Raw genomic sequence first — 13,070 nt, forward strand, 5'->3', positions numbered from 1 at the left:
CATTGATGTACCACCTAAATCTTCTGTACCATTATTTGAGAAACAGTGTGATAAGTTGACAATATTCTGTTATTAGGTTGTTTTTTTAAAGCAATCTTTTCATTACATTCGTCAGATAAGTCCTGGGATTACCATAAAAAGGAGTCCTGAAGGAGACTGAGGATTATGTTGATGAAATGTGAAAAGTGATTCAGAGACGTCTACTTTTCTATCATGTTCTAGTTTTAAATTTCCCTATAGCAAACATAAACTTTTAAACTAAAATTGTGGTTGCTGCTATATTTGCAGATTTGAATAGAGATAAGGTTTTGTTGTTGTTGTTGTTTCTAATAATGACCAGAAGCTTAGAATCCCTCCGCCTCCCAGCCCCACTCTGGAAGACAAGAATAGCAAACTGTACTAGAGGTTGAGCTGTGGTACAAAGTTGAGGCTAAGAACCAGGGAAGAATCATAGTGTCTTACATAAATAACTAAAGAAGGACAATTAATTGCCTTAATGATACACTTTATTAATTGAGACATATTTTTTAAAATATATTTTATTGATTTCAGAGAGGAAGGGAGAGGGAAAGAGAAACAGAAACATCAATGATGAGAAAGAACCATTGATTGGCTGCCTCCTACACGCCCCCCACTGGAGGTCGAGCCCACAAGCCAGGCATATGCCCGTGGCCAGAATCGAACCCAGGACCCTTCAGTCCACAGGCCGATGCTCTATCCACTGAGCCAAACCAACTAGGGCAATTGAGACATATTTATGTAACACCTTTTTCCAAGAAGAATTCAGATAATTTAATTTTATTTTTATCACTAGAGGCCTGATGCACGAAATCAGTGCAAGAGTAGGCCTTCCTTCACCCAGCTGCTGGCACCGGCTTCCTTTGGCACCCGGGACCCGGGCTTCCCTCAGAGCCCTGGCTTCGTCCAGTCTAATTAGCATATTATGCTTTTATTATTATAGATTATTGCCTTGTTTGACAAAAATCACATTTTGATGTTACATAAGTCATAGATAGCTGTAATTATGAGGCTGCTTGAGTTTCTTGGCTTTTCACTTTTGTCTCAGTCTTCTCAGGCATGGTGAAAGAAGCCCTGAGGCTAAGGCAGGAATGCAGTTTCCTTGCTGTCTCACCTTTCTTCTAGCATATCTCCCAGCTCAAGACTTCCCTGTGAAGGGCAAAATTTTATACTTCTTGAGCCAAAGCTGAAATGATTTAAAGACTTTTTAAAATTAAAAAAGCCAAGAAATTAAGAAAAGTAAACTCATTTCATCACAGAAGTTAAACTTTTTTTTTTTTTTATTGATTTTTTACAGAGAGGAAGGGAGAGAGATAGAGAGTTGGAAACATCGATGAGAGAGAAACATCGATCAGCTGCCTCCTGCACATCTCCTACTGGGGATGTGCCCGCAACCCAGGTACATGCCCTTGACCGGAATCGAACCCGGGACCTTTCAGTCCGCAGGCCCACGCTCTATCCACTGAGCCAAACCGGTTTCGGCCAGAAGTTAAACTTTTGAAAGTGCATTTATGTCCCACTCATTGGTGGATGTGAAATCCTATATAATAAAAGCCTAATATGCAAATTGTCCAATGGGGAGTTTGGGAGTTCGCTATGACATGTGGTGACCACCAGGGGGTGGCACGGAACATGGTGGGCGTCAGCGATGCAGTGCTGGCAGTGGGCAGCATTAGAGGTGCTGCTGGCCCCTATGAGCCCCGACGATAGCAGGACTGCGGCAGGATGGTGGAGCGGGTGAGCGGGCGGCGCCAGGCCCCGCAGATGGTGACCAGCAATGGTGGCGGAGGGTGGGGCCGCTGCCTGGCTCCCAGACACTGAGGGAGCCAGGACAGGGGGGCCTGGCCCCGATTGATTGCCCCACAAGTGGGATGGTGGAGCAAGTGAGGAGGCAATGCCAGGCCAAGGCAGGGTGCCAGGCAGGGCTACAGGGCTGTGAGGCTGGGAGCACAAGCTGGGGCCTGATTCCCATAAGCCACCCCTAAGGGCCCCACCCATGCACGAATTCGTGCACTGGGCCTCTAGTATTTAAAAAAAAACTCCAAGTTACAGTAATCAGAGAGTATGTCTAGTAGTATTTTGTGTTCAAATATCATTATAGTGGAGATCCATTTTCAGGATAGATCAGTTCTGAAAGTATCTCTTCACCAAAAGGAACTACATTTAACATTGATTTGCCATAGGAGGCAGGGTATAGGGCTCTCAGATTTCAGGAAGAGAGAGAGGGAGCCAAGGTGAAGTCTGACAGCAAAGGTATGCAATAAACAAGTAGTGCCCTGACTGGTTTTTTTCCGTTCTTGGTCAGGGTATATGCCTGGGTTGCAGGCTCAATCCCTGGTGGAGAGTAAGCAGGAAATGGCCAATCAATGTTCTGCTCTTGCATCAATGTTTCTCTCCTTCTCCCTTCCTCTCTCTCTCTCTCAAAAAAAAAATCTTTCAAAAAAAGTAGTGACTAATTAATTACAACTGGTGAATGATTCTATCAAAGTTTAGTTTCGCAACCAGAAAAAAAACCAACCTGCATATTCCACAGAGTACTAAGGGTTCCAAAACAAAGCAGTCTAACTCAGGATAAGTGAAAAACGACAATATGGGATTTTTAGAAGAGGATCAGAAAATTTTGGACAATCTCAGAAAAGAAGTATCTGAACTAAACCAGACCACAGTTGGCCAAGGATTTTCCCCAATTCTTCATAAATGGGAACTATAAATTAGAAGTCTATTATATATTCCTTAGAGTCATAAACTATTATACTTATGCTAATTTACAGTAAACCATGTTATTCTTGTGTGAATTCATTCTCAGATTGTCCTTTGTTCTCTTCAAAATGTTCCAAGTTAAGGAGTGAACCCTAAATATTGGTGCTCCAAGTAGGGAAGCCAAAGGAGAAGTACCCGTTCAAAAACCTTTTATTGTGACTTATTTCTGTCCATTTCACATATATTAGTTCATTTGGACCATCCAACCAGGTGTTATTGCCCTTCTGTTATGAAAAGAGAACCTTGCCTGGCTGGTGTGCTCAGTGGTTAGAGAGTCGGCCCGCGCACCATAGCGTCACAGGTTCCATTCCCAGTCAAGGTTATGTACCTGGCTTGCAGGTTCAATCCCCCCTGTGAGAGGCAACCAACCGATGTTACATCTCTCTCTCTCAAAATCAATGAGGAAAAAAAATTCTCAGATGAGAATTAACAAATAAAAAACTTGTAAGAAATAAAACTTTTTAAAAAGTGATTCATAAGGCTAGACATGTAAATGATTTATTACTCAGGGTTTCTTGACTGAAATGTCACTCAAATCTGAGTCATCCTACTCCTAAACCAGTAGATACAAACAGTGCCTAGAAGAGTGTTTTATAATATCTGGAAACATTTAATAAATATATCAGGACACTAATTTGATAAGATTTATGTACCCCTATGTTCATTGCAGCATTACTTACAATAACCAGGATATGGAAGCAATGTAAGTGCTCATCAATAGACAGTTTGATAAAGAAGATGTGGTATGTACATACAATGGAATATTACTCTGCCATAAAAAAATAATGAAATCTTACCATTTGGGACATGGATGCAACCAGAGAGTATTATGCTAAGTGAACTAAGACAGAGAAAGACAAGTGCCATATGATTTCACTTATATGGCAGATCTAAAGAACAAATAAATGAACAAACAAAACAGAAACAAACTCATAGATATAGAGAACGAACAGGGTTGCCAGGCGGGAGGAGGGTTGAGGGGCTGGGTAGAAAAGGTGAGAGGATTAAGAAGTACAAATTGGTAGTTACAAAATAGTCATAGGAATGTAAAGTACAGCATAGGGAATATAGTCCATAATATTGTAATAACTATGTATGGTGCCATGTAGGGGGCATGCAGGAGGCAGGCAATCAATATTTCACTCTAGGGGGGAGGCTGGGGGTTAATGGGGGGAATGAGGACACATTTGTAACACCTTAACTAATAAAAAAAAAATTTCACTCTCACATTGATGTTTCTCTCTCACTTTCCCTTCCTCTCTCTGTAAAAATCAATTAAAAATCTTTTTAAAAAATGAATTGTAGTTAGATGTAAAGAAGGAGTACTCACTGGTTACATTGAGAGTGAAGGTAGAGCTGAAGTTACAGAGCTATTACAAAAATGGGAAGATTAACAAATTGGGATAGATTTAAATCAAGAGCCTGCCGAAACCGGTTTGGCTCAGTGGATAGAGCGTCAGCCTGCGGACTGAAGGGTCCCGGGTTCGATTCCGGTCAAGGGTATGTACCTTGGTTGCGGGCACATTCCCAGTGGGAGATGTGCAGGAGGCAGCTAATCGATGTTTCTCTCTCATTGATGTTTCTAACTCTCTATCCCTCTCCCTTCCTCTCTGTAAAAAATCAATAAAATACATTTTTTAAAAAAAATCAAGAGCCTGACGCAGCTGGAACACTAAGTAAGAGTTTATTGTATTAATTTGGATATAAGGCAGTAATTTCTTAATATGGGAGAAGCAGGACCACAGATCTCTTTGAGAATTTAGTAAAAGCCATAGACTATATCCTCACAGAGACCTGTACGTATATACATATAACATTTTGTGGAATTCAGGAGCCCTTCCTTTATACCAAAAGATATATAATGTCTAGTTGACTTACTTTTACTAATGCTAATTATTAATTAGAGGTTCAAGAGGCATTATCTGCTCTCTTTATTATCTTTTACCCAATAGTTTTGTTAACCATAAATATTATCCATTATTTTATCAGTGGTTGCAAAAAAAAAGTTATTTTTCAATTCTGTCATCCCTTATGTATCAATTATTTTGTTACTCAGACATGTACTATGTATCATATTTCAGGATATAGTGATTCTTTCCTTTTATTTATTGAACTATTGACTTGGTCTTCTAGAATCTCCAAAAGTAACCAACAAGGTTTCCTTTTTTCTTTTTTTAAGGCTTTACTTTTAAGTACCATTTTGAACTCAGGAATTTTTAGGTAGTTTACATTTTTCAATCCATTGAAATTATTATTCTTTTTAGGCTCACATAATCTCATCTTCATTCAATGAGAACTTTCTTCAGGTTGACTTTCGGCCTGATCCCATTTATCTCTGGTAGCTCCCTTGATTTCTGACCCAAGGAGATGTCCCAAGTCTAATTCATACACTTCTGCTTTAGATATTTCTCAAGGATCCTTGGTTCCTTTTAGAAAGGAATGGTTTATAGATACCACAATCTGGGTGCTTGGCATACCAATTGCTACTAGGTTGTCATTGCTTCTAGGCTTTCTAGGAAGGATTTTTTTTTAAAAAATAAATAAATTATGAATTCATAATGTATTTCCAATTCAAATTTAAGATTACATTTTGCTTAATTGTATTATTATGGACTGAATTGTGTTCCCCCAAAATTCATATATGTTGTGGTGGTATTTAGAGATAAGACCTTTGGAAAGTAATTAGGGTTAAATGAGGTCATAAGGGTGGGGCCCTAATCCAATGAGATTGGTGTCCGTATAAAAGAAGAGGAGACACCAGCATCAGGCGCACTCTCTCTCTCCATTCAGCCTCCAATCTCTTCAGCCTTTATTCTGTCTCCCACACTCCTACCAGAATGGTCTTGAAAGCTAGCAAAACTATTCATATTTTCCAAAGGCTCCCCATTACTTAGATGAAAAAGTGAGGTCCTTGATGAGAAATGCCTCCTGGAGTAGAAGGCTGTCTTTGTCCAGCTTCAATCCCTGCCACTCTTTCCCTCCATATTCTGGCAGTCCCAGACTCCTGCTTATCCTTCTACAATTCCCTCACACCCCAGCCCCTGTGTTCATGCTCTCCTTTAAGCCTTGGGTGCCCTCCCTACATCCCATGTCCCTCTCAAGTTCTGCTCCCCTGGCCAGGGGCTATGTATTGATCAAGTCTCCTCTCTACAAAGTTAAGACACTCCTTTCTCAAAGCTCTCATGACTCCTGCTTGTTTTATAATTCTTTCTTTACTCACCTGTCCCTACTAGACTGTGGATGTTCTAAGAGTGGGGGTCTCCTTTGGTTCATTTTTTCTCTCCTGTCTCGTGTCTAGCACAGAATCTGAGAATAAGTTTTCCATAAATGTTTGCTAAAGAAGAAATGGGTGTCAGACAGACCAACATACGAATAAATGATTTCCCCAGCCTTCCATCAGGTGTTGCTAAGATGTTTCAGTGATCAAAGACAATTGACCACACCCATATCATGGCCCTCAAATTGTGCTGGTAGCCTATTGTTTTCTGTTCCTCTTAGTAACTCCCAAACAGGAGCCTAATACATTCCCAGATTTCCCTCTCTCTGAAAAGGAATCATCACGTAGCATGCTCATGGCCCATCTAACCCCTTTAAAATTTGCAAGTATATACGCACCCACACCGGACTTCTACCCATCTCCCACATATTGAGAAACAACAACTAAAATCTTTAAAAAATACTAAAGTTTATCTTAAAAGCGGCTGTGGGGGCAGAAATTCTTAAGTACTTAAGTCTCAGCATTTAGCAGCGTCTCATGTTTCAGTATTCGATGAATTAATGGAGTTCCTTTGATTTCGAAGGCCTTGTCCAACGCTCGCTCGAGAGGGAGCTTAATGTTAGAAGAGGAAACCGAACCGAACAGAAGACCCTCTACGCCCCCAGCGACGCTCGGCCCGCGGCTCCCTTAAGGCGTGTGGGGTGGGCGGAGTCCTGCCTTTAACCCCGCCCAGAGCCGAGGAGACCTGCGACCAATGAGAGGGGCGGTCCGAGGCGGAGCGACCTGCGTGCGGCGTGACGCAACCACGTCCGACCGGCTCTCCGCGGGTCGCGCGCTAGGACTTGAGGGTGTGGAGGTGAGAGCGGGCAGCGCACCGCGGCTGCAGGGGTGGGATCGGGGTCCCGGGCGCTCCGGGTGAAAGTCCTCGGGACGAGTCGGGTCTCCTGATCTCGGGACTGTCCACCGGAGCGGAGGGGTCGCCCGCCCCCAGCCTTCCCCGGGCCGAGTGGGCTGTGCTCAGTATGACCTGACTGATGCGATCGCAGCCCTGAGTCCAGGTCTCCGTCACCGCCAGGGCACCCCTGCCGCTCCACCGAGGCCTTGCGCCCCGCGAGGAGCCCGCGGGGTGGAAAGAAATGAGGGACAGCAGTCAAGGCCAGCGTTTGTGCGCGTTGAGCTCCTCAGAGCGCTCCTGTGAATAGGCCCTGTTGTTATTCCCATTTTGCGAAGGTGGGAACTGAGGCTTAGAGGAGTTAAACTTGCAGCGTTGTGAACTGTAAAGATGGAGGTTGGGTAATTAAGGAAATAGGGAATCGTGTGAGCATCTCTAAAGTGGCGATCCCAGAAGGCCAACAAAAGCCGTTTTTGAACTTGGGCACTTCTAGTGACAAAATGCATTTAGTGAGTCATAACCCCCCCCCCCCCCCGAACATTCAGCGTTGAATTTTGTTTTCCAGGTGACCAGAGCCACCTGAAATGTCAATAGTTCGTTCGTCTGTCCATGCCAAATGGGTCGTGGGGAAAGTGATTGGGACAGCAATGCAAAAAACCGCTAAAGTGAGAGTGACCAGGCTGGTTCTGGATCCCTATTTATTAAAGGTGAGAAACATCCCTGTTTTCCGTTGGCGTTGATAAATCACCCACACATCCTGGGTTCAGAGCAGAAAAACACTCCTCTATCAGTAAAAACACATGGAGCACCTGCTGCATGCCAGGTACTGGGCTGGTTTAACAAAGTGAATTATTCGCGGTGTGTACGCACATTCTGAGGACACAGAGAGCTCCTTTCAGTTCAGTCTGGTAAGCACTGTAGTCTTTCTGTGTGCAATGGATTGTGGGAGCAGGAAGCAGGACACCTTCTTCATTCCCAGGTTGCTGAAGGAGCGCATCCTCGATTTAGAGACATTTGAGCTGAATCTCAAAAAGGATTTTATCCAGAGGACCAGGTTGGGAGAAGTCATTCTGGCCACAATGAGTAGTAGTTTGTGGAAGTTCTTTTAGCCATGAGAGGGTAGGACATTCTACAGGAACAGCGGGTATTTGGGCAAGGGTGAGCCCAGAGTTTGGCACTAAGTAGGAACAATTGAATGGGTACAAGAACAACCAGAGCTGGACCGTGAAGAGTCTTTTATGTTGTATTTTGGATTTCATCCTATAAGCAAAGGAAAGACAGACTTGGAGATGGGTAGGTATGAGGATTGGAGGTAAGGAAATGGGTAAGGAGGCTATTGAGAAAGTCCAGGATGGAAACGATAAGGACCTGAACGGTCAGTCCTTGGAGCAGTGGGGAAAAGTAGATTTCAGAAAGGACAGAGCCCTTGCTTTGTTAGATGTGTAAGGGAGGGAGTGGGAAATGTCAAGGATGTTCTGCATTCAAGATGGTAGAAATGCCAGTTGTTATCTGGGATCAAACGCAGGAGTGAGCTGAAAAGTGATGGCATGATTATTGACCTTAAACTCAGAAGACTTGAGTTTGAATACTGACCTGACTCTGTTGTTTACTAGCTGTGCACATTATTTAGCCTCCCTGAGCCTGTTTTTCTCATCTGTAAGTGGGAGTACCTGCTGTGGAGGGGCTGCCTGGAGGAATAGATGATTCTAGTTATCCGTGGTTTGTTTGCAATACGTTGGGCTAGACATGGAGCTAAGTGCTTTATGTATATTACTAGAGGCCCGATGCACGAAAATTCATGCAAGAGCAGGCCTTCCTTCCTCCGGCTGCCGGCACCGGCTTCCCTCCGGCACCCGGGACCCAGGCTGCTTCCCTCCTCCTGCCGCCCACAGGCACCCGGGACCCCGGCTGGCTTCCCTCCAGCTCTGGCTTCGTCAGGAAGGACATCCGGAAGATGTCCGGTCTAATTAGCATATTACCCTTTTATTATTATAGAAGATGCTTAATTCTCTTGGTATCTTTAGAGGTGCAAATATTAGAGCCTCATTTTATGGTGGAAAAAAGTCAAGCTTGGTGTTAAGTGATTTGTCCTAAATTACACAGCTAGTGGTGGCAGTAGCATGTTTATGGACTGGAGAGAAGGTGCCACGGGAGAGAAGAATTTAAGTAGTGTCAAGAAGGATGGTAATCGATAGAGCAAGAGTACTGAAGAGAATACACTGGAGAGCTGGGGGACAGGATCATCTCTGGAAAAGTCATTGCTGTTTTCCAGAAGTTAAGCAGCTAATTTTTGTGTTGGAAACTGCCTTAAATATGTTATCTTCACCCCCCCTGCCCCCCAAGTCCCAGCTTTTTTTCTGTGCATTGCTTTTTCATATTCTGTACTGCATTGCCAGGTCACAGATGGGAACTGCTCATTTGTTCTTCTCCCAACAGTATTTTAATAAACGGAAAACCTACTTTGCTCACGATGCTCTTCAGCAGTGCACAGTTGGGGACATTGTGCTTCTCAAAGCTTTGCCTGTTCCACGAACGAAACATGTGAAACATGAGCTGGCTGAGATCGTTTTCAAAGTTGGACGAGTCATAGATCCAGTGTCCGGAAAACCCTGTGCAGGAACTGCCTACCTGGAGAGTCCCATCAGTTTGGAAACCAGCCATCTAACCAAAACTCCGGAAGAACACAGTACCTCTTCAGAACAGTGAAGGAGGATTAGAAAAACCAGCCAGAGGGAACGGTTTATAAGTTTACTTTATGGAAAAGAAATTTTTCTAAGTTTCATCACAAACTGATCAGTTTTTCTTCTGGTATTTATGAAATAGCTAAAAGTAAATGAATAAAGCGTTTGTTATAATTTTCCAAAAAGGTTTATGGTCATGTTTCAAATTTCCTTTTCAGTGAACATGCTTTCCTGTTACACTAAATGTGCCTAGCGATCTGCTGCATTATTTTTTAAGCTCACTGTTTTAGATGTGTGTGTGTGTGTTTGTTTTTTTTCATTCAAAGGAATCTTGAATTTATTTTAGAACCTTTATTTGGAGAGAAGAAACCTTTTTGATACCATAAACAGGTAAACATTAAGCGAATGTTTTTGATGGTGTATATTCAAAATTAATTTTTTTCTCTGATTTAACCAATTCCAAACAGAAATAATCAACATGTTTGGGGCCCTAGCTGGTTTGGCTCTGTGGATAGAGTGTCAGCTTGTGGACTAAAGGGTCCCAGGTTCGATTCTGGTCAAGGCCACATGCCCAGGTTGTGGGCTTGATTCCCAGTCAGGGGTGTGCAGGAGGCAGCCAATTGATGATTCTCTCTCATCATTGATGTTTCTATCTCTCTCTACCTCTCCCTTCCTCTCTGAAATCAATAAAAATATATTTTTTAAAAAAGAAAGAAAATCAGTTAAATAAAATGGACATTGATGAATTTAAAACAAAGATTTAAAAAATAATAGTAAACATGCTTGGGGTCAGACTATCTCAGATTAAAATCCATATTAATAAGAATGTTGATATGTAGAAAATAAAACCTAAAAGTTCTGTGTTACTTTTTTTAGTACTGTATCCTAGGCAGCATTAAATAGGAAGGAGTTCTTAAAACTTGATACATTGATGAAGTTGTAGTACTTCTCACACGTGCATTTGAATTGGAAAGTTTCAGAGTTTTGTTGCTGTCCATTAATTATGATCATTTAAATTTTGACCTGAAGAAACAGAGTCGAGTTCAGTTTTCTGGCTCCTAGGCAGAGATTTGGATCATATTTCAACCTCAACTAATATGTGTATTATACAAGCACAGGGTTTCAACAGTGACCACAGGCACTCCCCCCCACCCCCCCACCTCTCACCCCCCACCCCCCGCCACCTCCACCCCCCACCAGGACTCTTCATGGCAAACAAGCACATTGGTGGGAAGAAATTAGAGTAATTTCCCAAAAGAGATGAGATGGTGCTCGAACTGAATGTTAAAGAAAGAGTCTCCAGGCTAGTAGATGAGGGGTGTGGAAAGGGCATTTGAGGCAGAGGGAACAGTATCAAGTCCTCAAAGTATGAGAGACTTGAGCCATAACCAGAGGACTGCTGGAACATTTTGAACAAGGGTGGAAATCAGCTAGATAAATAGGCAGTAATTATCCTCTAACTGGTACTAGGTTATTTAACATTTGTAAAAAGAGTGATATAACTAGATTCATGTTTCAATACAAGAAATAGCATCAGTGTAGAGAATAAACTGGAAGGGGAAAGATCAGAGGTAGGAAGACTGGCCTGTTCAAAGACTGGTCCTAAGACGTAAACTGAGTTGGGCAAGGAAGATGAAAAGAGGTTGGATAGATGACGTTGCAAAGCAGAACTCTCAGGGCTTGGTACCAAGGAGGATACGTAAAAGGGAAGCATTTAATGCTGTCTAGGTCTCTGGCAGGTGGGGCTGTGGGGTAGCAGCTATCCTGGAAGGGACAGGACACCTGTCTAGGCCATCACTAAAAGCTCAAATATTTTTAAATGTTTACATATACTCTATCATTTTTATCTTTTAAGATAATTTTTTTTAATTTATTGATTTTTTACAGAGAGGAAGGGAGAGGGATAGATAGAAACATCGATGAGAGAGAAACATCGATCAGCTGCCTCCTGCACACCCCCTACTGGGGATGTGCCCGCAACCAAGGTACATGCCCTTGACCGGAATCAAACCTGGGACCCTCCAGTCCGCAGGCCGACGCTCTAGCCACTGAGCCAAACCGGTTAGGGCTTAAGATAATTTTTTAAATCGTGGTGTAAAAAGTATGCTTTAGGAATATGACCCATATTTAGTCTATGGTGTTGAATAACCTGTCACACACCTGTGAAATAAGAGTCCTCCCCCAGGAAAAAGCATTGGGTTAATGGAACTACAAAATGGAGCCCTGGCTGGTTTGGCTGAATGGATAGAGCGTCTGCCTTCAAACTGAAGGCTCCCGGTTCAATTCCGGTCTAGGGCACATACCTCAGTTGCAGGCTTAATCCCTGGCCTTCGTCAGGGTGCTTGCAGAAGGCAACCAATTGATGTGTCTCATATCAAGGTTTCTCTCCCCCTCCCTTCCACTCTCTCTAAAAATCAATGGAAAAATATCCTGGGGTGAGGATTAACAAAAGAACAAAAAAATAATTGGAGAAAAATGCAGAATGAGTGGCCTAACGCTAAATAACACAAAAGCAAGATCAGCAAAGAAATTTCTACCAAGTTTACAATTCAGGAAAATAGATTTGAACGCATTTGTCTCCTGGAATGGAGCTGAGAATTGGGGACACGTGTGAGAAAGTTACCAGGGCATATTAATATTACTGCCTTGAGGCCCTGTCTTCTGCTGTGCAGGACTGGGACCTGCCCTTTCTGTCCTGGGGATAGTTCACTTCAGCCTCTCCTGTGGATCTAGTCAGCCTCTGTAGCCTCACTGAGCACAAGCCAGTTGGGATCAGGAACTCTCAGCCACACAACCTCTATCCAGCCTCCTGCCGCAGTGTCCCTTGGCCTCCTTTACACTGGCCTTTAAGCGACAGATGCATCTCCCTGGTCTGCGCAAATCCTTGTTGCCACTCCTCCATACACAGGACCTATCTCTCCTTCTGGCTGCCTTCCTGCCAGACGAAGTTGTTCAGACATTGCCCCCGTCCGAAAACTGTACCACTTGAGCCCCAATGCTTCCTTCTCGGCCTCCAATATTGCCAACTTCAGAGAACCCCTCAGTCCGCAAGCCCAATTTCTGGCCCCACCCCTTCTACCGAGACCTGCCTGGATCGCAGAGACCTCCCAGCTACCTGGTCCGAAGGGCATTCTTCTCTGGGCCTCTACGGATTCACACTGGCCTTGAAATGTTGCCTTTAATGGGCGGGCCTCTGCTGCTCCTTGCTTCTCCCCCCTTCTCTCACTGTCCAACTCCCTTTCTGCCCCCATTGTCTTAGTTGCAGTTTTCATGGTTACATGTGTGGCTCTTTTATCTTACAGCAGGATGCACTTTCCGTAAACAGTGCCATCCTGACTCACGCCTTCGTTTAAGTTGCTTCTTCTGCTGCTGGGAAATGTCCTCCCTTCCTCCCCTGGTCAGCTCCTCTTCCTCTGCCTGTGGTGTCAGCTCCCGAGTGTCTGCCTCCCACTCCACAGCCACTGCCGGTTGCACGCTCTCTCTACCTTGCTCCCTTCGCATC

General features: G+C 43.6%; 1 protein-coding gene across 3 annotated transcripts; it reads left to right on the top strand.

Annotated features, from left to right (window-relative positions):
* The first annotated feature begins 6,712 nt into the window (after positions 1-6,712).
* On the top strand, positions 6,713-9,753 carry MRPS17 (mitochondrial ribosomal protein S17). 3 transcript variants are annotated; one of them, XM_059693333.1, is made up of 3 exons: positions 6,713-6,851; positions 7,453-7,594; positions 9,324-9,753. In XM_059693333.1, the coding sequence occupies exons 2-3, from the start codon at positions 7,472-7,474 to the stop codon at positions 9,591-9,593; spliced, it is 393 nt and encodes a 130-aa protein (XP_059549316.1). In that variant the 5' UTR covers positions 6,713-6,851; positions 7,453-7,471; the 3' UTR covers positions 9,594-9,753. The 3 variants fall into 3 exon arrangements, with proteins under 3 accessions (XP_059549316.1, XP_059549318.1, XP_059549317.1); XM_059693335.1 differs by lacking the exon at positions 6,713-6,851 and adding an exon at positions 6,877-7,053; XM_059693334.1 differs by lacking the exon at positions 6,713-6,851 and adding an exon at positions 7,087-7,225.
* Positions 9,754-13,070: the final 3,317 nt, after the last annotated feature.

The sequence above is a fragment of the Myotis daubentonii genome, chromosome 4, assembly GCF_963259705.1.
Source record: "Myotis daubentonii chromosome 4, mMyoDau2.1, whole genome shotgun sequence".
Taxonomy (NCBI): Eukaryota; Metazoa; Chordata; class Mammalia; order Chiroptera; family Vespertilionidae; genus Myotis; species Myotis daubentonii.

Coding starts and splice junctions, on each gene's coding strand:
- MRPS17 (XM_059693333.1), top strand. CDS start 7,472: ATGTCAATAGTTCGTTCGTCTGTCCATGCCAAATGGGTCGTGGGGAAA. Junction 7,595..9,323: donor TGGATCCCTATTTATTAAAG/GTGAGAAACATC, acceptor TTCTCCCAACAG/TATTTTAATAAACGGAAAAC.